This window comes from Canis lupus, chromosome 15 (genome assembly GCF_048164855.1).
Source record: "Canis lupus baileyi chromosome 15, mCanLup2.hap1, whole genome shotgun sequence".
In the NCBI taxonomy this organism is placed as follows: domain Eukaryota; kingdom Metazoa; phylum Chordata; class Mammalia; order Carnivora; family Canidae; genus Canis; species Canis lupus.
The window spans coordinates 40,332,869-40,358,712 of record NC_132852.1 but is presented as its reverse complement, the minus strand read 5'-3'; the positions used below and the strand labels follow the sequence as shown (position 1 = coordinate 40,358,712).

Genomic DNA, 25,844 nt, shown 5'->3' with positions numbered 1-25,844 from the left:
ATCATTAAGGGGCAGTGGTAGCAACTGCCTTGCCACCTATTTGCCCAAATTCCAAGCTGCCCTTCACAGTTAGAGCTGAAATCCTGTTTGGCCCTGGGAAGCAGTGGACCTTATTCCAGTCAACACACATATTTTCATGTCCACATACACAGAGCTAGGGAAGTAGAAGCTCCAGGGATTACCTTACAAAGGCTAGAACACACAAACTTGATCCCAAACAGATTTCCAGATTCTGGGATCAGAAGAAAGGATCCAGGCAGGAAATGGTCTGATGGAAAACTTACCCAGATAATTTGGATTATATACTTGAATGAAAATGTGTTTTTAGATTTAAGTAAGATCTAAATGAAGGCAAATCACTAAATGAAGAGATACTGTTACATAGCAATAGTGAGGGAGATAAATGAAGGATCTAACTAATCTATAGTATAAATAACCATTGAAACAAGTGCTGCCACAGGTCTATATCTACATAGACTGTATGCAGTCTGACTTAACCTATATTTTAAATTTCTAACTGAACACAAATGGAATATAGTTCTGATCACAGGCACATATACACTATTTATATATATTTAATATATTCTACAAAATATATATAACATATACCTTAAAATATTTTGTGCAAAATACTTTATATTATATATACAATTATACATATATAATTTCTAAAGTAATTTTTTAACCAGAAACAAAAACAAATCTGAAAAAGAATTTAGACATCAATTAAATAATTTTTAGGGTGTCTGATGTAGCCTCTGTGCAAAGTAAATATTTCCTGGATACCTTCTCAAATCATTTCATGAAGTTTTCTGGGCTTCATTTATTTAACTTATGTTTACCTTTTGCAAATAAAGGACTGTTCCCTTTAGTACAGCATAAAAAGTTTTCCATCCTCGCTTTCCTCTTGGAGCTAGAAAGGAGAAAAAAAGGAAAATTTTATTTGACAGAAAATAGCATTTTAGACAAAATTGAAACAATCAACATGGTGATTGTGTTTCAATGTTCCTGGTTTATTAATATCCAAAATTAGTAACAATGAGAACTAAAATTTTCTTGAGGCTTAACTTTGTAACAGGCAATATTCCAAACATGTCTTCCATATATTGTCTCACTAAATCCCCACAATAATCCTTTGAGGTAGGTATTATGACTCTTGTCTTTTTATAAAACTGAAACAATGATACATAATCCACCCGTGGTCACATAACTAGGAAGAGAAGCCAGAATCTGAACCCAGAAGCATGGCTCTATAGTCTGCACTTGAGTAGACAGAACTTAAGGACTGGGAAAGCAGTGAGACATTCTGGAAATACATATTAATCCAAGAAAAGCTTAAAAGTCTCATTGTACCAGATCATTTATAGCCCTGTCAAAGTTTCTAGAAAACATTAAAATCTCAGAATATAAAAGAACTCCTGTTGGCATTTCCACACACACACCCACCAATTGGATTATAACTTTAATTATTACTATTCTTATGGCAACCTGTGATACCTCAGTTGCAGATCTTGCCATACTATAATACAATATTTTTGTTTAATGTCTCTCAGGAGACTATGAATGACTTGAGAGCAGGTATCCTTCATTTTTATAATTCACAGTATCTGGCACAGTGTAAGGCAGACATTAAGTACCCTCATAAAAATTCTCCAAATTAATTTTATTTCAGAAATCCTTACATTCTTTTTGTTTACATTTTCTTGGAGTAAAAAGTAGAATTTCCCTATTGAGATCTATCTATCTATCTATCTATCTATCTATCTATCTATCTATCTATCTATCTATTCTTAATCTTAATTAAAGTATGTAACTGGAAAATGTTACCCGAATGCCATTTTTCTAAACATGTCTATCCAAATAGGGAGGGAGGACCACTTATTCTTATTTCTTTATCAACTATTTGGCTAATTTTATACTGTCTTTAACTTGGATACCTGATTAAATTAGGAAATACATTATTCTTAAGCAAATCCTTTAAATCTCCTTTGACTGAAGACTCAAGAATCCTTAGGGTTGGGAACTGTGTGAATATCCACCTGCAGAACACAGGTGCCCTTGCCAACACCATACTGATATATTCACCTGGCAAAAAAAGACTCAAAACATCCACTCTGCAGGTTTCCAGGGGAAATTAAAAAAAAAAAAAAATCATCCCATCTGTTTTCACTATGCAAGGATGTACTCAAAAATAAATGATCATCAACAGTACATCATTATCTCCTTTATAAAGAAAATCTAGATAATTATACATATATATATAACATAAATATTGACTATATTGTTCAAAGATGTCAAATTCTGATATACTTAATGTGAGAACAGTACACACAGAAGTGACCACAGGCTGCAGGAGTTGTTGCAGAGCAAACCAAAGGCAGCAGCATGGTGTGCTGAAGGCACCTGACCAGAAAGACCAGCTGGTTTCTAGTCCTGTCTTAACACCCATCTCACCCAAAACCCCTAACTGGGGAGCTCCTGACAATCCAACTTTTCAAAGCTTTGGATGCTTCATTTAATAACATGGATAATTTACCTAAGTTAAAGCAAATACTAGCTAATGGTGGAAAGTAACTTAGAAAAACCCTTTTCTTTTTCCCTGTTTCTTTCTTTCTCTCTCTCTCTCTCTCTCTCTCTTTTTTTGCTTTTTTTCCCATCATATTTAATCCCCATCACTTCCATCCATCCCCCCACCCAAATCACCTCTGGTAACCATCAGTTTGTTCTCTATATTTAAGAGTCTGTTTCTTACTTTGTCTCTCTTTTTTTCTTTGTTCATTTGTTCTTTTCTTAAATTTCACATATGAATGAAATCGTATGGTATTTACCTTTCTCTAACTTATTTTGCTTAGGATCACATTCTCTGATCCATCCATCCATGTTGTTGCAAATGGCACAGTTTCATTCTATTTTTATGGATGAGTAATATTAACAGTGCGATTACTGGGTCCTAGGGTAGTTCTATTTTTAATTTTTTGAGAAACTTTCATGCTGCTCTCCACAGTGGCTGCACCAGTTTGCATGCCCACCGACAGTGAGTGAGGGATCTTTTTTTTCCACATTCTCACCAACACTCATTCTTTCTTGAGTTTTTGACTTAAGCCATTCTGACAGGTGTGAGATGATATCTCATTGTGGTTTTGATTTGTATTTCTCTGATGACTAATGTTGAGCATCTTTTCATGTGTTTATTGGCCATCTGGACGTCTTCTTGGGAGAACTCTCTGTTCATGTCTTCTGCCCATTTTTTAATTGGGTTGTTTTCTGGGTGTTGAATAGGTTCTTTATATATATTTTGCATACTAACCTTTTATTAGATATGTCACTTGCAAATATCTTCTCCCATTCCGTAGGTTGGCTTTTAGTATTGTTGATTGTTTCCTTTGCTGTGCAGAAGCTTTCAATTTTGATGTAGTCCCAACTGTTCATTTTGGCTTTTATTTCCCTTGCCTCAGGAGAAATATCTAGAAAAATGCTGTGTGTGATATCAAAGAAGTTACTGCCTGCACTCTCTTCTAGGACTTTTATGGTTTCAGGTCTCACATTTACATCTTTAAGCCATTTTGGCTTTATTTTTGTGTATGGTGAAGAAAATGGTCCAGTTTCATTATTTTGGACATAACTGTCCAGTTTTCACAAGACCATTTGTTGAACAGACTTTTTCCCATTACATATTCTTTCCTCCTTTTTCATAGATTAACTGATCATGTGTTGTGTGTTTATTTCTGTGTATTCTATTTTGTTCCATTAATCTATGTGTCTATTTTTGTGCCAGTACCACACCATTTTCGTCACTGCAGCTTTGTTAACATAACTTGAAGTCTGGATTGTGATGTCTCCAGCTTTGCTTTGCTTTTCAAGATTGTTCTGGCTATTCAGGGCCTTTTGTGGTTCCACATAAATTTTAGGATTGTTTGTTCCAGTACTGTGAAAAATGTTAGTATTTTGATAGGGATTTGCATTAAATCTGCAGATCGCTTTGGGCAGTACAAACATTTTAACAGGATTTGTTCTTCCAATCCATGAGCATGGGATGTCTTTCTGTTTCTTTGTGTTGTTTTCAATTTCTTTCATCGGTGTTTTACAGTTTTAGAATACAGGTCTTTCACTTTTTAGTTAGGTTTATTCCTAGGTATTTTATTATTTTTGGTACAATTATAAAGGGGATTGTTTTCTTAATTTCTGTCTGCTGCTTCATTAATATTGTATAGAAATACAACAGATTTCTGTACTTTGATTTTATATCCTGCAACATTAATGAATTTATTTATCAATTCTAGTAGGGTTCTTTTAAAAAAGATTTTATTCATTTATTTATTGTCGGGAGTGGGGAGACAGAGAGAGAGAGAGAGAGACAGAGAGAGACAGAGAAAGCCTGCACAAGTGGGGGGGGGGAGCGGGGGGTGGCAGGCAGAAGGAAAGGCAGGCTTCCCACTGAGCAAGGAGCCTGATGAGGGACTAGATCCCAGGACCCTGGGATCATGACCTGAGCTGAAGGCAGTCACTTAACCAAGTGAGACATCCAGGGCTCCCGAGTTCTAGCAGCACCCAGTTTCATTATTTTGGACTTTTAGGGATGTCTATGTAGGGATTTCTATGTAGTCTTATGTCATCTGCAACTACTGAAAGTTTTACTTCTTCCTTGCTCTTCTGAATGCTTTTTATTTCTTTTTGTTGTCTTACTGCTGTGGCTAGAACTTCCAGTTGAATAAAAGTAGTGAGAGTGGACATCCTTATCCTCTCCTTCACATAAGTGAAATGCTCTCGGTATTTTTCCTGTTTAGTATGATGTGAGATTTTCATATAAGGTCTTTATATGCTGAGGTATGGTTCCCTCTAAATTACCTTGTTGAGGGCTTTTTAAGAAAAAATCATGAATGGATGTTATACTTTGTCAAATGCTTTTTATGTATCTATTGAAAGATCATATGGATCTTATCCTTTCTCTTATTGATATGATATACCATGTTGATTCATTTGCAAATACTGAGCCACTCTTTCACCCTGGGAATAAATCCCACTTGATTTTGTTCAATGATTTAATATAATTAATGATTTAATATATTGTTGTTGTTTAATGATTTAATATATTGTTGGATTTGGTTTGCTGGTATTTTGTTGATGATTTCTGCATCCTCAGAGATATTGGCCTGTAGTGTGGTTTTTGTTTTTTGTTTTGTTTTGTTTTTGTAGTATCTTCCTCTGGTTCTCTTATCAGGCTAATGCTTGTTGTTGATCTTATAGAATGAATTTGGAAGCTTTTCATCTTCATCTATTTTTTTTTTTTGGAATAGCTTGAGAAAAATCGATGTTGACTCTTCTTTATATGTCATCATGATAAATACTCGTTAATCCCCTTGCCCTATTTCCCCTATTGATTCATCCCACCCCCACTCTGGTAAGCATCAGTTTGTTCTCTATAGTTAAGAATCTGTTCCTTGGTTTGTAGGTCTCTCTCATTTCCTTTCATTGTTTTCTTTCTTATATTGTGCATATGAGTTTGTCTTTCTCTGGTTTATTTCATTCAGCATTATACTCTCTACCTCCACCTACATTGTTGCATATGGTAAGATTTAATTCTTTTTATGGCTTATGTATATACCACATCTTCTCTATCAATTCATCGGTTGATGAACACGGGCTGCTTCCATTAATTTGGTTATTATAAATAATGTTGCTATCAACATAGGGTTGCATATATATCTTTGAATTAGTGTTGTTATATGTTTTAGGTAAATTTGTGATTATTAGATTATAGGGTAGTTCTATTTTTCAGTTTTTGAGAAAGCTCCATACTATTTTTCACAATAAGTTCACATGTCTATGTTCCGGTCAACAGTGCAGGAGGGTTGTTTTTCTCCACATCCTCGCCAACATGTTTTTCTAGTGTTGCTGATTTTAGCCATTGTGACAGGTGTGAAGTGGTATTATACTGTTGTTTTCCACCCTTGGTCTTATCCATTAGATAAGATAGTACATTTATATTGAAAGTAATTGTTGATAGATGTGTACTTATTGCCATTTTCTTACTTGTTTTGTGGTTTTTCTTATACTTTTTCTCCTATCCTATCTCCTCTTGTTCTCTTTCATGGTTTGCTGGCTTTCTTTAGTGAAATACTTGGATTTCTCTCTTGTTATTCTTTGCATATCTATTACTGGTTTTTTATTTGTGGCTACTATTGGTTTGTATATAACATCTTCTGCATATAGCAGTCCATGCTATGTTGATGGTTGCTTAAGTTGGAACCCATTCTTTATGCCTCTCACCCCTATGTTTTAGATATATGGTGTCATATTTTACATCCTTTAATTTTGTAAATCCTTTGTGATTTTTACAGACACACTTATTTTTACTGCTTTTGTGTTTCCTACGTTTCATACTCTCAACTTTCAGTCTTTCCCTTTCTTTCCACTCAAAGGATCCCCTTTAATATTTCTTGTAGGGCTGGTTTAGTTGTCATGAACTCCTTTATTTATTTATTTATTTATTTATTTATTTTTTTGTTGTTGTTTTTCTGATAAATTTTAGCTGTCATTCTGTTCTGAATGATAGCCTTGCTGGAAAGAATATTCTTGGCTGAAGATTTTTCCTTTCAGCATTTCAAATATACCAGGCCACTGCCTTCTAGCCTATAGAGTTTCTGCTGAAAAACCTGCTCATTTTCTTATAGGGTCTCCCTTATAAGTAATGTCTACTTTTCTCTTGGTGTTTTAAAATTTTTTTCTTTGCCACTCTTCCTATCTTCTTTCACGTGACGACTTCTTTACATTTAATTGTCGACTTTGTCAGTCTCGGGCTTGTTTTCTTGGGTTATTTATGCTGATTTGAGTGTTACCTAGTTGTATCCGTGGGAGACAGCGAGCTTTGGTTCCTCGTACTCCGCCATCTTCAAGAAAACCCATTGTTTTTATAGGACTATCAGAGTCCTGGATTTTAAAGGCTTTCCCCAAAATTCTAAAACTAGTTTAGAGGCATCTTGAGATTCCTTCATTTCAAAGATCTACAAACCTATTTTATACTTTTCAAGTAGAAATCTCTAATCCATGAATCCTTGTAAATGTTCCCCCCAAATTTTAATAGCTCTTTATCATTACCACACCAAGCCTACTAGAATCAGATCCCAAAGAACCTTCCAAATGAAATGTGATCTTAAGTTACTATGGATGACAAATGCTTAAGTCAATGAGCATTAACTGCTTGCATTCTCTACTTTTTCATCTCCTACAGAAAGTTAAAACTTAAAATCTTGTTTTTGATCAATTATATTGTAGTTGTTTAAGTCTTTGAGTAAACAATCAATTTTCCTAACAGATGACTAGAAGCAAGTGCTCAACAGTATATAATTAGTGTGTCATAAAAGCACTTCTTTAAATGATTTTACATGTATTAATTCATTTAACTCATACCACAATGCTAAAAATAAGGTATACTGTTACCTCCACTTTACATATGGGACTGTGAGTGCAAATGAGTGGAACTCAGGGAAGAAAGAGACTACTATGCACTAAAGCAGGCTGGGGAGGCTCTCGAGAGGCAATTTCAACTGTCCTGATCCTAAAGCCACACACATAGTGCTGCTATGGCTCTTGCATCTGTGATAAGACTTGCCATGGGAAGCACATGGGTTAGAGGTCAATGAACCAGGAGCATCCTCCTCATAATGACTGTAGAATGAGTTAAAACTGATTTCATAACTCTAGATTACTAAGTACAGAAGACCAGGGAAAGAGTTGTAACTGTGGTTACATAATAAACATGATAGAAGGAATAAGTGAGTTTGGAAACCCAATGTTTCCTACTAAAAGGCTTTAAATTATGAAGGTGATAGGGAGTGGGTAGATAGACTTTTAAAATACTTGGGTTTATACTGTGAAAAGATGTTTACTGACCTTGATCAAAAGACACCACTCTAAGCACTAGACTATGTTTTCACTGCCGTTTTTAATATGCATACTCAAAACCTAAAGATACTTTCTTTCTTTTTGAAAATACAAAGATCTTGGAGTATTTTATTCTAATCATCTGCCTCCAGTCTTACATGATAATGGTACCTGTTACTTTATTTTTTTAAACACTACCAAAAGGGATATCATTTTTCTATAAACTGCCATTATCTATTTAGATTTACTCTCCTCTTTACTATTACCTGTATTCATTATCACTTTCTTTACCTTAGATTTTTTTTTTGAGGTAAAGATTTTTTTTTAAGATTTAATTATCTATTTAAATATTTTATTTATTTATTTTTTATTTGCGAGAGAGAGCCAGGGCCAGAGCACACGCAGGAGGAGCAGCAGAGGGAGAGTGAGAAGCAGGCTCCCTGGTAAGCAGGGAGTGCGATTCAGGACCTGATCCCAGGACCCTGGGATCATGACCTGAGCCGAAGACAGATGCTTAACCAACTGAGTCACTCAGGTGCCCCTAAAATTTATTTATTCATTAAAGAGAGAGAGAGAGAGAGAGAGAGAGAGAGAGGGAGAGAGAACTTGAGTAGGGCAAGGAAGCAGAAGGAGAGGGAGAGAAATCTTCAAGCAGACTCCTTGTTGAGCCCGGAAACTGAGGTGGGGCTCCATCGCAGGACTCTGAGATCAGGACTTGAGCTTCAAAAAGAGTCAGATGCTCAGCTGACCGAGCCACCCAGGCACCCTGAGGTCCCTTTCAATTAATTCTTTAAATGTATACTTATAATTTCCTTTAGTGAGGGTAATTTTGTAAGTAAATCTTTTTCTATTTTTGTTTATATAAAAATGTCTTCATTTTATTAAAAGTTCTAGGTTGAGGGCAGCCCGGGTGGCTGAGCAGTTTAGCGCTGCCTTGGGCCCAGGGTGTGATCCTGGAGACCTGGGATCGAGTCCCATATTGGGCTCTCTGCATGGAGCCTCCTTCTCCCTCTGCCTGTGTCTCTGCCTGTGTCTCTGTGTGTGTGTCTCTCTCTGTCTCTCTCATGAATAAATAAATAAAATCTAAAACAAAAAAGTTCTAGGTTGGCAATTATATTTTCTTATGAAGATATTATTTCACTATCCTTTGGTTCCCTCCCATCATTGTTGCAATGCCTATCTTGAGCATATTAGGTCTAAAAAGAGGTTTCTTTAAAATGATGCAGATTGGTGTTCTTTGGGTTTTCTGTGTATTATTTCCAAGCACCTGTAGTCATTAGATTTTTAAATATTGTCTGTCCTCCATTGTTTTCACTATTGTAACCTGACATTTTAAACTTCTCATTCCCTTCCACAGGTTTCTTAACTGCTTCTTCATATTCCTTTTGTCCTTCTGTGCTAAAAATTGTGTAATTTTATTTCCAATATTCCTTCAACCTCCAGATCTGGAGATACTCTGAAGGTATAGCAGCCGGAGGTTTAGCTTCCTTCCCCAGATTTGTATTCACGCACTTGACATGGCTCACAGGATTTCACTTTCATTGTTATAGTCATTCATTCTTAGGGAACATACCTCAATATCATAAAAGCCATAAATGAAAAGCCCGAATATCATTCTCATTGGGAAGAAGTGAGAGGTATTCCCTTAAGGTGAGGAGCATAGCAGGGATGTCCACTGTCACCACTGCTGTTCAACATAGTACTAGAAATCCTAGCCTCAGCAATCAGACAACAAAAAGAAATAAAAGGCATCCAAAGCAGCAAAGAAGAAGTCAAACTCTTACTCTTTGATCACGTGATACTTTATAGGGAAAGCTCAAAGGACTCCACCTCAAAATTGCAAGAAGTCATAAAGGAATTCAATAAAGTGGGGGATCCCTGGGTGGCGCAGTGGTTTGGCGCCTGCCTTTGGCCCGGGGTGCGGTCCTGGAGACCCGGGATCGGGTCCCGCGTAGGCTCCCGGTGCGTGGAGCCTGCTTCTCCCTCTGCCTGTGTCTCTGCCTCTCTCTCTCTCTGTGTGACTATCATGAATAAATAAGGATTAAAAAAAAAAAGAGTAAAATCTTAAAAAAAAAAAAGTGGCAGGATATAAAACCAAAGCAAAGAAATCAGCTGCATTTTTATATACTAACAATGAGACAGAAGAAAGAGATATTAAGGAATCAATCCCATTTACAACTGCACCCAAAAACATAAAATACCTAGAAATAAACTTAATCAAGGAGGCAAAGGATCTGCATTCAGAAAACTACAGAACACTCATGAAAGAAACTGAGGAAGACATAAAGAAATGGAAAAACGTTCCATGCTCACAGATTGGAAGAACAAATATTATTAAAATGTCTATGCTACTTAGAGCAATCTATACATTCAATGCAAGCTCTATCAAAATATCATTGACATTTTTTACAGAGCTGGAACAAATAATCCTAAAATTTGTATGGAACAAGAAAAGACCCTAAATAGCCAAAGGAATGTTGAAAAGGAAAATCATCCAATGCCAGACTTCAAGCTATATTACAAAGCTGTGATCATCAAGACAGTATGGTACTGGCACAAAAACTGACACATAGATCAATGGAACAGAATAGAGAACCCAGAAATGGACCCTCAACTCTATGGCCAACTCATCTTCGACAAAGCTGGAAAGACTATCCACTGGAAAAAGGACAGTCTCTTCAATAAATGGTGCTGGGGACATTGGGCAGCCACGTGCAGAAGAATGAAACTAGGTCATTTCCTCACATCAAACACAAAAATAGACTTAAAATGAATGAAAGACTAAATATGAGACAGGAATCCATCAAAATCCTAGAGAACACAGGCAGCAACCTCTTTGACCTTGGCCACAGCAACTTCTTGCTAGACTTGTCTTCAAAGGTATGGGAAACAAAAGCAAAAATGAACTATTGAGTCTTCATTAAGATGAAAAGCTTTTGCGCAGCAAAGGAAACAATCGATAAAACCAAAAGACATCCCACTGAATGGGAGATGATATATCCAAGTGTCTTATCAGATAAAGGGCTAGTATCCAAAATCTATAATGAATTTATCAAGCTCAACATCCAAAAAATAAATAATCAAGTCAAGAAATGGGCAGAAGAACGTGAACAGGCATTTTTCCAAAGAAGACATACACATGGCCATCAGACACATGAAAAAATGCTCAATATCACTCTGCATCAGGGAAATACAAATCAAAACCACACTGAGGTACCACCTTACACCAGTCAGAATGGCTAAAATTAACAACACAGGAAATAAATGTTGGTAAGGAGGTAGAGAAAGGGTGCAGTCACTCTGGAAAACATTATGGAGGTTCATCAAAAAGTTAAAAATAGAATTACCCTACAACCCAGCAATTGCACTACTAGGTATTTACCCAAAGGATACAAACATAGTGACTTAAAGGGGAATCTGCACCCCAATGTTTACAACAGCAATATCCATAGTAGCCAAACTACAGAAAGAACCCAGATGTCCATCAACAGATGAATAAAGGAGATGCAGTATGTATGTGTACACACACACACACATACACACACACACACAGAGGAATACTACTCAGCCATGAAAAAATGAAATCTTGCCATTTGCAATGAAGTGGATAGAACTAGAGGATATTATGCTAAGTGAAATAAGTCAGAGAAAGACAATTACGAGTTCACTTATATGTGGAAATGAAAAAACAAAACAGGATCATAGAAGAAGAGAGAAAAAATAAAATGATGAAATCAGAGAGGGAGACAAGCCATAAAACTCTTTAATTATAAAAAACCAACTGAGGGTTGCTGAAGGGCAGGGGGTGAGGAGATGGGGTAACTAGTTGATGGATATTAAAGACGGCACATGATGTAATAAGCACTGGGTATAAGACTGATGAGTCACTGACCTCTATCTCTGAAACCAATAATGTTATATGTTAATTAGTTGAATTTAAATAAAAATTTAAAAATAAAAGGAATTTTAAATACTTAATCATTTTTATTTTTTATTTATTTTCCTTTTTTTTTCCCCAAAGATTTACTTGTTGGGGTACCTGGGTAGCTCAGTAGGTTAAGTGTCTGTCTTCAGCTTAGGTCATGATCCCAGGGTTCTGGGATTGAGCCCCATATTTTTTCTCTCAATATATTTTCTTCTCAACTATTTATTTGAGAGAGAAAGAGAGCACATGAGAGATAGCCTGAGTTGGGGGGTGGGGCAGAGGGAGAGGGAGAAGCAGGGTCCCTGTTTAGCAGGGAGTCTGATGTAGGGCTCCATCCCAGGACCCTCTCATGACCTGAGCTGAAGGCAGACACTTTACTTAACTGACTGAGCCCAGGCTCCTCTATTTTTATCATTTTTAGATGTTTTATAAGAGAAGTTTTGGAATTTGTAGGCCATCATATTGCCAAAATAGATCCTCTAGCTCTTTTATCTTTTCTTTTTTTTTTTTTTAAAAGAATTTATTTTGTAGAGAATTTTGAAATCTTTGAAGGGTTCACTTACAGCAGAATACAGGAGATAAGTGCTGAGGGCAAGATGAGAGAAATTAAAAAATGGAACACTGGTGAGGAGGCTATTACAATTGCCCAGATGAGAGAAAAAGCCCAAAATATGACAGAGGTGAATGATATAAAAGATAAAAAATAGGAGGAGTATCTGGATAGCTCAGTTGGTTAAGCATAAGACTCTCGATTTTAGCTCAGGTCAAGGTTTCAGGGTTGTGAAACTGAATCCTACATTGGGCTGTGTGAAGCCTCCTTGAGATATTCTCTCTCTCCTCTCTCTGCCCCTCTCTCTGCTCTCTCTCTTTAAAATAAATAAATAAAATCTTTAAATAAAAAAGAATAGAAGGAAAGGGGTCACAGTCGTCTATGACCAACAAAGAATAATCAGACCCAAAGAGAGCCATTAAAGGTGGTATCACCACCTTACTCAAACCAGGACATCACAAGAATGATAAGGCCCCAAGCTCCCTGCTCAGTTCTAGATAAAAGATTGTCCGAAGAGGCCCCCATTGGCAACTCTGTTGGGACCCCCTCACTCCTGAGAGCTTTCTCTGTATCCTTGCTTAATAAACTTCTGACACTTTACTCATTTTCCTTTATACTCAAGACTCATTCTTCGACTCTGTGAGACAAGAACCTAGCTCTCCAACTTCACACCTAACCTGTGGTACTTGGTTCCCATAGTATTGGATACTTTTATTCTGGTTTGTATGCATGGAAAGATCAGTTAAGCTAGACTTAGGATATAAAGATTTGGTTAACTCAGATATAAGAGTTATATTCAAGTTATTTAACAGCTGACTCAGCATGGACCCTGACTCACCAGGAAAGGCATCACCCAACCAGGATTTGAAGGGATATCCATGGTAAACAATCTGTACAACTCAACCAGTCCACATTCCTTGATTAATAGCCCTGGCTGGGGGGCTGTTTCCTGCCCACAGTAGGTTAAAAGAAGAAGAAAAGTCAAACAAACCTCTGTGGTTATTATTCTATACCACACACAGACACACAGATACACACACACACACAGACACACACAGAATATACATTTCTGCAAAAGAGAAACTGGCAGTTGTTCCAAAGATGGGCGATATTGGAACTATCATTAAATCTTCAATATTACAAACCAGTTCTTATTAATGTTCTTATCTCATCTTCATTATACACTTGAAAAAGTCTTTTTGGAAATATACAGTAATAATACCTTGGCTTCACTTATTGTCATTGATCTTTGTAAAATAGTGAAATATAAAACTGGGATGGAAAGCACCGGTTGTCATTCTTTCATAAAGAGGAAGGAATCAGAAAATATTTCTGAGCAATGTAATGCTGGATATATGCCAGAAAATAGTTATGCATTTTTTAATCCATCAAAATATAGGCATCCTGTTTATTTTTTTTATTTTTTATTTTTTTGTGTAAAAGTTTATATATGCATGTTATACTCTCCAACTTTAATTTCTTCTTAACTAAACTGGAAACAAATTGTGGCTAAGGTCTTAGTGTTCCATTTTTTCTAATTTATTAAAAAATCAGAGAATTTTTTCCTACATCAAAATCAATTCATCCTGTTTCTGACCACTGGTCACTCTGGGTTCTCTGATCATCGATTTTTGCTTTTATTCAAGTTTAATATGAGAAAAACTTAATATATATTGAAAGATATAGTACATACATTGCCTAATTTTTTCTCTTAATGTGCAAATCTTTCCTGTTCGTTGGCTTGAAAAGCATTCTTCCACTACCCCAGTAAAATGACAAAAATACCATTTCCCCCAAGAGTAGAGAAGATCAGTAAGCCATATCCGCACTTATGAGAAAGAATTGTGGAGTAATGGCCTGAAGGCTAACACTGCAGGCTCTATGAGGTATGGAACCAAAAGAAATGTGAAAATGTGAGCTCTATGCAAAATACCTTCAATTTCCTTATATTAACAGACAAAGATATTTAAAATACAGTGTGATACCAATGAGGGCATTCCCAAATAAGTCCTTGCTGAACTTGGAAACAGGGATGTGCTCAGCATAGCTCTTCTATACTAGTACAATTGGGATACATTTATATTAGATTTGTAAAAGGAACAAGACATTTTTAGAGCTGCTCTATTTCTCTAGTGACATCATCTGAAAATTGGGAAAATTCCTAAAGTATCTTCCTTACAGGAGGAAGAGGTATCCTATCTTGGTAGAAGGCCAAATTCTTAAATTCTACATCACTGAGGGAGGTTTTTTTTTTCTTTTAAAGATTTATTTATTTATTTATTTATTTATTTATTTGAAGGCGGGGGGGGGGGGGGGGTAGAGAATGCAGGGGGAGGAGCAGAGGGAATGTAGATGGAGTTGAGCACATTTCCCACTGAGTGGGGAGTGGGACCTGGGGCTTGATTCCAGGACCCTGGGATCACGACCTGATCTGAAATCAAGAGTTGGCCCCTCAACTGACAGAGCCACCTAGGGGTCCCTAAGGTAGTTGAAGGTTCAACACAGGCAGGCGGAGTTTGCTTTCTGTGACTGGTTTGCAAAGGATTTAGACAGATTCATAAATGACAGTCCTACAAATCGTTAAGAAAGTTAAGGGTAATCCTTGTGAATTTATCCTTAATTTTTTCCTATAAATATCCTCAGGCATCATCATAACCGATGAGGGAACAGAAAGCTAGGAGAGGACAAAGCACAAGCTGACACCCTGCATCCCTTTCACCCCCCACCCAGATGTGATTCTGTGTGACTTTCCCCAGGGACTCCTGGCTGACCTAAAGCTAAGGAAACGATAAACAAATAGTTAGATCAGAATCTTGCAAGACATGAGTCTCCCTCAGTTTACAAATGTCCTAGTAATTTACATGAACAAAAAGCATTTTTATCAATAACCTAGCTTCCAGAAGGAAATTTAGATACAATGAAATGTCCTTATAATCTGCCCCCCATTAGTAAGATACTTGAAGTGTGCAGAGTGTAATGCTCCTCCAGGAAGCTCCCAACTACTTATTGTTAATGCCTTGCTAGAAGGGAAAACAACCTTAACTTGACTTTGGCAAGGCCTCCAGGATTCTGGAATCTTCTTTAACATATGAAAGTCCTTTTGAAACCTCTCTTTGGTTACCTCCCTCCAACTTCCCAGTATATAATCAGCCACCCTTACAGGCCCTGGGCAGCAGCAGTTTCTGCCATGGGTCCGGTCCTCATGCTTTAATAAAACCACCATTTTGCACCACAGATGTCTCAAGAATTCTTTCATTTGTAGAATATAAGAAATAGTGCCATAAGTGAAGGAGGGGAAACCAAAATGGGGGAAAATCAGAAGGGAAGACAAACCATGAGAGACTCTTAACTCTGGGAAACAAACTGGGGGTTGCTGAGGGTGGGGGCATGGGGTAACTGCATGAGGGGCACTAAGGATAGCATGTGATGTAATGAGCACTGGGTGTTATACTATATGTTGGCAAACTGAAATTAAACTTAAAAATAAATTAATGTTTTTAAAAAGAGAATTCTTTCTTGATCACTAGCTCTGGACCTCCCACCACCAAACCTCACCAGTATTTTTGAAAAGTACATCAATAACAACTACTAAGTCTTTATAGAGTGTAAAGGCCAAGGGCAGGCCACACAAAATGTTCCACTTCAGCAAAGGCCAAGAGCAGGCCACACAAAATGTGCCACTTCGGCATATCCATTATTTTTAATAAAGTTGAAACTTAAGAAACTACCAATGAACCTAAGGAACAACCAACGCAAAAGGAACACTGTAATCCCACCCTCCTTTGACTCCAGAAAACAAGATGTACATCTCTCATGTGAAAGGTACCCTTCTTGTACCAGATAGTAAAGATATTCTTATAACCAAGAGATTGAATCTTATTTGGAGCTGAGAAGGCTATATTAAGAACCCTTATTATTTTTTACTAATTTACTACCCGAGCCCAATTCTTCTTAGAATTCCTTACTAATTGAAGTTCCTAAGATTAAGTATTCCTTTTGTCAATTCCACACAGATTTATTGTCTGTTTGTCTAAAAAAGTATAAAAACTGCCTTCTTTGGCCATTTTTAAAGGCCTCAATTTCATTTTTGGGCTTCTGTTTGCATGTAATAAAACTTTGGTATTTTTCTCCTATTACTGTCTCATATCAATCTAATTCTTAGTCAAGAAAGATCCTGAAGGGCACAGGAAAAATTATTTCTTCCTTTCCTACAGTAGGCATGGTTGGCAAGATCAAATTCTGCTTGATATTTTCTCTGAAGATTCTGCAGCTTTCTTATCTTGGGACATCTGATATATAGCCTGCAGAAGGTAAGATTTCTTACCATGGCAGCTTTCAGGACCCCATCTGCAGAGTCCAATGGAGCAAGTGGCAAGGTGCTTTTTTTTCCTTTCTCTAAAGTTAGATTAGGGCAGCCCCAGTGGCTCAGCGGTTTAGTGCTGCCTTCAGCCCAAGGCCTGATCCTGGAGACCCGGGATCCAGTCCCATGTCAGGCTTCCTACAGGGAGCCTGCTTCTCCCTCTGCCTGTGTCTCTGCCTCTCTCTCTGTGTCTCTCATGAATAAATAAATAAAATCTTTAAAAAAATTAAAAAAATAAAGTTAGATTAGCAGGAGAAAATATTATGGAACTAGTTCTTTGGGCTTACTTACTGATTCTTGGTAAAACTTTGGTAGAATACTCTTGGTTTTACTAATTCATTTCCTCTTAGAGATGGTTATTTTCCTTTCTCAGTGTTTTTTTGTGTTGTTTGCTACACAAAGGTATCTTATAGGACAGAACACAGGCATAGGCCCTATACACCTGCTGTTCAAGCTTGCTTTACAGACTGAGTTCATGGTTCTCATCAGACCAGCATCTGTTTAAGACAAGCTTTGTTGAGGGCTAACGTGCATATGAGGTAAAGGCTATCCTTAAGAGACATCTTGGAAGCCAAAGCCACAAAATTGGCTGGCATAGGTCGAACACTTAAAAGCTGTTAGGGCACTCGCCACCTAACTCAAAGACTCCTACGTTAGGATAAATTGGTCACAGAACAGGGCAGATTGACACTAGATCACTGGCAAACCTCAGGAAAACTATCATGCAATGAGGTACACTGTAAAAGAACACATAATCCCCAACCCAATGGCACATTCCTTATAGGTATTAGCTTAATGCTGAGAAACCCAATGCTTAGCTAAAGCTGCTAATGTGCATTAAAAAAACCAAAATAGGGCAGCCTGGGTGGCCCCACGGTTTAGCGCCGCTTTGGCGCCGCCTTCAGTGCAGGGCATGATCCTGGAGACCTGGGATCCAGTCCCACATGGGCTCCCTGCAGGGAGCCTGCTTCTCCCTCTGCCTGTGTGTCTCTTTCTGTGTCTCGCATGAATAGTCAAAATCTTAAAAAAAACCAACACATGGTTTAAGAAATTCTATTCACAAATTTACCAATCTAAAACAATGCTGGTGCAGCAGTTAACATTTGCCATTTAGCTTTCACTAGAAATTAAAGCTTCTGAGAGTGAAAAATTTCAATTAATATATATGGATAAAGCTGAGGCAGGGAAGCTGAAGGGACTCTATTTGGAAGTAACTTTGTCTCTGCTGTTTTTTTGCTTGGCCCCATTTATTCATGTTCTATATTTTATCTCTGAATAAGCCAAAGAAGCTTAAGCCACTTCAAGGGGGAAACAAGAAAGTTAATCATTCTCTAAGTTTTATCCTAAGCTCCAAACACCTAGTAATGTCTAAGAAAAGCCAGATACTGAACATGTTCCAGAACTAGCTTCAAACAAACCTCGACTGAGGCTGGTATTGGTGTAGGAAACAAAGGAGGAAGGAAATGTAGATAGAATTAAATGTTCCTATAACCTGCAGCCCATGACAAATATTTGAGGCATGCAGAATATATGTTCTTCTCCAGGAGATACCTCCTGTCTTTTTTTTTTTTTTTTTTAAGATTTTATTAATTCATAAGACACATAGGGAGAGACAGAGACACAGGCAGAGGGAGAAGCAGGCTCCCTATGGGGAGCCCAATGTGGGACTTGATCTCAGGACCCCAGGATCACTACCTGAGCCAAAGGCAGGTGCTGAACCACTGAGCCACCCAGGCACCCCTTGTCTTAATGTTAATACCTTGCTAGAGGGAAAAACCACCTTGGTTTGACAATAGAAAGGCCTCTGGTATCCTTTGACTTCCTTAGCATATGAAGATCCTTTTGGAACTTCCCTTATCTTTACTCCCCCCAGCCCCAAAACATATAATCATTTGCTCCTCATAATCCTGGGGCAGCAGGCAACAGCAAGCAGCAGCAGCTCTTTCTGCACATGGGTCCTATCCCCTGCTTTTAATAAAGCCACCATTTTGCATGGAAGATGTCTCAAGAATTCTTTCTTGGCCATCAGCTCTGGACTCCAACAAATCTTACCTAGGTATCCAAAAACTACATCAGCATCAATATACCTACCTTTGGTAATTTATGGAATAACATGTATTGTTCACTTAATGGTTGCCTTTGATGGGATCTCACCATGGATTCCTGAAGGAATGAATACTACCCTAGACCTCTTTCTTTTCTTTTCTTTTCTTTCTTTCTTTCTTTCTTTCTTTCTTTCTTTCTTTCTTTCTTTCTTTCTTTCTTTCTTCTTCTTTCCTTTCTTTCTTTTCTTTTCTTTCTTTCTTTCTTTCTTTCTTTCTTTCTTTCTTTCTTTCTTTCCTTTCTTCTTTCTTTCTTTTTTTTTAAGATTTTATTTATTTATTCATGAGAGAGAGAGAGAGAGAGAGAGAGAGAGAGAGAGAGGCAGAGACACAGGCAAAGGGAGAAGCAGGGTCCATGCAGGGAGCCTGATGCAGGACTTGATCCTGGGACTCCAAGATCACGCCCTAGGCCGAGGCAGGCGCTAAACCACTGAGCCACCCAGGATCCCCTACCCTAGACCCCTTTCTAATATAAATCCCTAACCCCAAGCAATGACGAGACTTATTCTCCTTTTCTTTTTGAGTCTTCCAGACACTGCTATTCTCTGTTACTCACACTATTTAATAAATTCTGTTTTCACTTTCTCCAATTTGCATTTGATTTCTATGCTGTGAAAAGCCAAGAACCTTCTTGGCTGGTTCTGTGGGGGCCCTCTCTGGGTCCACGAACCCAGCCTGCCTGCGTCAAAGCTACCAAAAATAAAAAGAAAAAAAATCTTGGTAAGAAAGGAAAGTAAAATGCATGCTTTTGGTATGAAAAAGTATGAGGAATGGAAATAGGTTTTTTTTTTTTTGAGGAAAAAGAAAATTTTGTCCTAAAGTGAAGTTAGTTATTTAAAGAGAGAAATCTCAGGACAAAATCTGAATGTAAAAAAGAAAGTTGTAAAAGGTTTACTGGAAAGGAACCTCTAGAAAGAAATTTTTCTATGCAGTCTGTATCAGCTAAATTTCAAAGAAATTTACTTAAGAATGAGTTTTGAGAATGAAATTTGCTCATTTGCAATGACAAGGATGGAACTAAAGGGTATTATGCTAAGCAAAACAAGTCAGTCAGAGAAAGACAAATACCATATGGTTTCACTTATATGTGGAATTTAAGAAACAAAACAGATGAACATAGGGGAAGAGGGGGAATCAAATAAGATAAAAACAGAGGGAGGCAAACTGTGAGAGACTTAACTAGAGAACAAACTGAGGGTTGCTGGAGGGGAGAGGGGTGGAGAGTTGGGGTAACAAGGTGATGGGCATTAGGAGGGCACGTGATGAGATGAGCACTGGGTATTCTATACAATTGATGAATCACTGATTGGGTCTGATGAGAGGATTCAAAGGATCCTCTACATAAGAAAGTGCTCTCTACATAAGAAAGAGATAATAAATGACTTAGGTTTTTTAAAAAATGTAAACTACATGGGAAGCACTATCAAATAAGTGATACTTAACCTTCTTATATTATATTTGCATAGGTATATACTATAAAAAATATAATATGCCCTGGTATGTTATTGTCTTGAAGTATTGTACATTCCAGAAATGACCAAATTTCTCTGTCAACTGCAATATGATGAACACTGATCTGATCTTTAGCCATGGCCATTTTTAAATCTTTGATCATTCACAACAATTAAGCTATAACTCAGATGTGTTTGCAGAATCTTTCTGTAAATGAATGCATTTCATCTTTAGTAAGACTCAAGAGAAGAACTCTAAGTACAAGTTTCTGATGACCTTAAGATCATAAACTGACACTGGCTAAAGGTTTCTGGAACTAGTGTAAGAACTGGATTCAAGCAAAAGTAGAATTAATAACATGGGACCGAATGAGTTGAAGGGGATGGTTATAATTTTTATAACAATTTTGTTTGTAGCATTGCTAGTTTTCCTAATTTTTGTTTTTCCAGATTTAGGGAAAGTTTTTCTCTTAAAGTAACTAAGACTTAGAGCAATTTGATAAAATATACCTTTGTGAACAAAATGAATCATTTATCTTTTTCTCCCTACCAGATTCCTACAGAATTAAAAAATTCTTAGTCTTATATTTTCATGACAACATATTTATTTGCTTAAGTTCAATAAGAATCTGTTTTCTTTGTAACAATTGGAAACCTTGGTAAAATAAATAAATAAATTTATTTTTATTTACTTACTTTAGAGGGAGAAAGAGAGAGCAGGAGCAGGAGAGGCAGAGGGAATGGGAGAGAGAATATCAAACAGACACCATGCTGAACACAGCCTGATGAGGGGCTCAACCTCATGATCCTAAGATCATGACCTGAACTGAAACCAAGAGTTGGACACTCTACCAACTGTGCTACCCAGGCACCCCTGAAACATTGGTTATATTATGAAAGACTTGAGCAGAATGTCATATTTGAGAGACATGCATAAACTCAAGATATGACCAGACAGCTTTAAGGTGCTAAAGTTGACTTTACAGAGCCGATAAAGCCCATTGGAAAAATAGCCTGCTACCTTGTTTATGGGGTTCCCAAGCAGCCTTAACAGATGAGTAAAGAAAGTTACTTCCTGGCAGGCCTAAGAACCTCAAGATATTTTAGGAACCTTAAGAAGAGTATTATTAACCCAAGTGCACACAGAATGATAGGCTAAATCTGATGGCAAGTATTTTGCTTGGCTTTTGGCTTAAGAGACTGTTAAAAGTTCAATTTGGAGATTCCTTATAAAAAGTTTCAGCAGAGACTCCTGAGTAGCTCAGCGGTTGAGCCTCTGCCTTCGGCTCAGGATGTGATCCCGGGTCCTGGGATAGAGTCCCTCATTGGGCTCCCCGCAGGGAGCCTGCTTCTCCTTCTTCCTATGTCTTTGCCTCTCTCTGCGTGTCTCTCATGAATGAATAAAATCTTAAAAAAAAAAAGTTTTAGCAGACCAGATTTAAAGAGCTTATATGACCAATTGTTCTTCTTGCTGCACTAAGTAAATAAAAAGGACAAAGTTTTTTGTTTTTTTTTTTTTAAACTTGACTTATTTTGCAAACAAATTAGTATTAATTTGGCTATTTTTGGTAGGGTAATGGTCATTACAGAAGGAAAAAATGATATTTTGAAACACACCTTTGTGGATATTAGAATATCCACAGTAATACAGTCCATTATAAACTGAACTAGATCCTGATCTCTTATACTTTTATACAATGCCTAGGCTACAACTCTCCAAAATAATTTTTTCAATTCTTCCTCCATCCTTTTGACTCGTTAACCTTTTGATAACTAAAACTACCCTTTTTCCTGAGGCCCTACAAACTGATTATGAACAACTTAAACTTCATAGCAATCAGCACAATCTCATATATAGTCTTCATGCCTATTGCCCCAGTGGGCAACTCAAATAGATCCCCAAAGACACCTGAACGACAAAAATCTGTTAGATTGCTGCTACCTGCCCTCACTCTAAAGATGCTTGAGGCTGATATCTAGAAATCCTCTTGACTGCCCTCAAAACTCAAAAAGTAGTTTATAATTTGATCTAATCATTAACCATTGCTTTTTCTTTTGTTTCCATGCCTCTGACTTATTACCTGATTATTTAAGCCCTAGGTCTCAGTTTGAGAACACACTCATAGCACCACTACCTGAAATGAGTCTAACTGAACTGACCTACTATCAGAACAAGGAGACTAGTTGGAGGAGACAGAACCACCTACCACCTGAACTTTTAATGTGTGAAACTGATGTAAGAATGAGTTAGGGACAGATGGGGCTAGCCAGGGAAAGATAAGGTAAAGGCCCAGAGTCAGGCCCCCGCAATCTGCGGGTTCCCATAAATCCCAAGGAAAACAGAGATAAGGCAATCAAAACAGAGAAGAAAGTAAGTTAGGCTCCCTGGCTCTGAGGAGTTAGGGAGTATCTCCCCCTTTGATGGTTACCAGACAATCCCAGAGATGAGATTCACCAGAACCCCAAATAGCCATACATCAATCACTTGAGATAGTACAAAGAAATCTCAAGATGTTGAGTTACCTAGTTAGGTTCCCAATAAAAGGTCAGTCCTACAGGTCCCCAGTGGCAACACTGTCAGGACCTCTCTCACTCCTGAGAGCTTTCTCTGTATTTTTCCTTAATAAACCCCTATTACTTACTCTCTTGTGTCTGCAAGATTCATTTTTTGACTCTGTGAGACAAGAACCAAGCTCTCCTGTATCAAAACTTCCAGAGAACTTTAGGGGTGAAGGGAAGGATACCCAAAATGTGCCACTTTGTTATATATTTTTCAATAAAAGCTACTTAAGAAGCAACCAATGCAAAAAGCACTCTCTGATCTCCCCACCATTAACACACTTTGTCTACAGAAATAAGAATCTCTTATGTTGAAGTAGGTTTTTGTCTCATGGAGTCAAAGAATGAATCTCATGGACAAAGGAGAGTGAGTAAAGCAACAGAAGTTTATTAAGCAAGGGTACAGAGAGAGCTCTCAGGAGTGAGAGGGGTCCCGACAGGTTTGCCAACGGGGCCTCTGCGAACAGTCTTTTATTTAGAATTGAGCAGGGAGCTTGGGGCCTTATCATTCTTGTGATGTCCTGGTTTGAGTAAGGACGGTGATACCACCTTTAATGGCTCCCTTTGGGTCTGATTATTCTTTGTTGGTCACAGGGGATTGTCATAAAAAGACACCTAGGGCAGGGTGATCTGGTTTGTTTCCTTATCTCTGGTTTCCTTACACCTCAGCATTTTTGGGATTTCTGTGAGCCTGATCCTATAGTCCCCTACTTATTTTTCCCTACCTAGCCCTGCCTGCCCCTTACTCCATGTAAAAGGTACCCTCACTGTACCATGAGGTAGAGGCATTCTCATCACCAGAGACAGAAAATTTAGAGATGAGAAAAACAGTATAAACAACCATTGTTACTTATTTTTTACTAATTTACTCCTCCAGCCCCAACTCTGGTTAGAATTCCTTACTAACTAAAGATCCCGAAGTTAAATTTTTTCACAGGTCTATTGTGTCTTTGTCTAAAATGTATAAAACTTGCCTGCCTTGGTCATTTCTTTAGGTCTTGGTTTCATTATTGGGCTTCTGTGTCCATGTAATAAAACTTTTTTTTCCTGTTTATCTGTCTCATGTCAACTTAATTCTTAGTATAGTTAGAAGCATTCTGAAGGGCAGAAGAAACATTTCTTCCTTCTTTACAAGAGTAACTCAGACATTTTTAAACTACTACTTGAAGCAATGGAATAGAAACTCCACATAACAGAAGTTACTTTTGGAAGATGAGTCACACAGGATTAAGCTACTGACAGTGTTTATCCTGGGTTCATAACAGAGTAGTAGAAATAAAATAGGACTATTATTATCTTATATTTCTACATCATTTATATTTGAAACACTTAAGGCAATTTGCTTATGTTTGAAATCAGTTAATCTTTGCAATTTTTCTCTTCAAGACTAGGAGCTGTTATTTGTACTCAACTGTATTTTATAAAGGAAAAAAGCAGCAGCCTCAACGGAACCAGAAATATAACCTATTCTTACTATTGTATCCAGTAAAATATTTCCTTCTTTTATATATAGGACTAGGTTTTTTTAATTGATAGACAACAGAACCTGAAACAAAATAGAGGACTGTGAGAATATTCAACATAAAAATGTCCCCTAATGGGCTGATGATTGTTCTGGATGTGGTTCTATGCCTTTAAGAAATCAAACTCTTACCTAAATTGATCTTCCTAGAATGGCAGAAAATGCCTTAAACTGGTTGCTAAGAAATGTGGATTTTATTTACACCTTTATATCCACTATTTTTCTGATTTTAGATAAGTCACCTAACATCTCCAGTTATAAATCTATAAAATGAATATGCTATATGGTACTATAATTACTTTACAATGTTGTTAGAATTTTGTTACGTAAGGATTAACAGTACACAGATGCTCCCCCTAGCGAGTCTGTATATAGAGGTAGGCACATTTTGTTAATAATAAAACTTAATACAACATAGTAAGCTGTGTAAACAAATGGTAGCATGGTAGCAATCTAAGAAAATCTAAACCATCTAAACACAATGGTGTTTCAAGTTGTTAAAGACCAAAAGAAGTCATTAATTCTACCAATAAGTAGGATTTAGAAGTCAGAAGATTTTAAATAAGCATTTAGTTTTCAACAGGACTTTGAAAGAAAAATAAAGGTTTTCTTTTAACCTCTTTCTCTACAGTATGTCTGGGCTAAGACACTGAATCAAAATGTGGATCTCAATTATGCAAGTCTCATAACATTGTTAATAACCACCATCCCTTAATAAGACAGCCTCTGGATGAAAGCCAACATAGCATTTTTTTCCCCAAGATTTTATTTATTTATTCATGAGAGATACAGAGAGAGAGGCAGAGACACAGAGGGAGAAGCAGGCTCCCTAAGGGGAGCCCAATGTGGGACTCGATCCCAGGACCCTGGAATCATGACTTGAGCCAAAGGCAGACGCTCAACCACCGAGCCACCCAGGTGCCCTATCAACATATTATTTTTTATAGAAAGCATCAGATTTGAAATTGTGATATTATCAGAGTGACATTGGGCAAGTCACTTAACCTTTTCATGTTTCACTTCTTTTCTCTGTAGAATAATAAAACAGTACCTACTTCTGAAAATTAATGTATGTGAATCTTTTAGAAGTGTACTTTTATTTTTTTTAAGATTTATTTATTCGTGAGAGACACACAGAGAGAGGCAGAAACACAGGCAGAGGGAGAAGCAGGCTCCCAGCGGGGAGCCCAATGCAGGACTCCATCCTTGGATCATGCCCTGAGCGAAAGGCAGACGCTCACCCACTGAGCCACCCGGGCGTCCCTAGAAGTGTATTTTTCTTTAAGGATACTGTCTGCTGAAAGAAAATGCATCCAAATTCCATGATAAAACATAAGAGCTTCTTTTAAAAATTTCATTCATGTATTCAGAATTTTTTCTTTATTGTTAAAATCAATATTTTGAGAATACTCCCCTGACATAATTGATAAATTTTTAATAGAGCATACACCTTTCACTCTTAATTTGACTAGGGTAAGTGCAACACATTTATTA

General features: G+C 37.3%; 1 protein-coding gene across 13 annotated transcripts in view; it reads right to left on the bottom strand.

Annotated features, from left to right (window-relative positions):
- Positions 1-25,844, bottom strand: part of PSD3 (pleckstrin and Sec7 domain containing 3) — a 592,272-nt gene that overhangs the window by 91,283 nt on the left and 475,145 nt on the right. For all 13 annotated transcript variants that reach the window (XR_012007747.1, XM_072776756.1, XM_072776754.1 and 10 more), the window contains one exon: positions 843-913. Coding sequence is in view for 12 of the 13 variants with exons in the window: in XM_072776756.1 (XP_072632857.1) it covers positions 843-913 (71 nt within the window). In the remaining variant the exon portion in view is untranslated. The remainder of the gene's footprint in view (positions 1-842; positions 914-25,844) is intronic.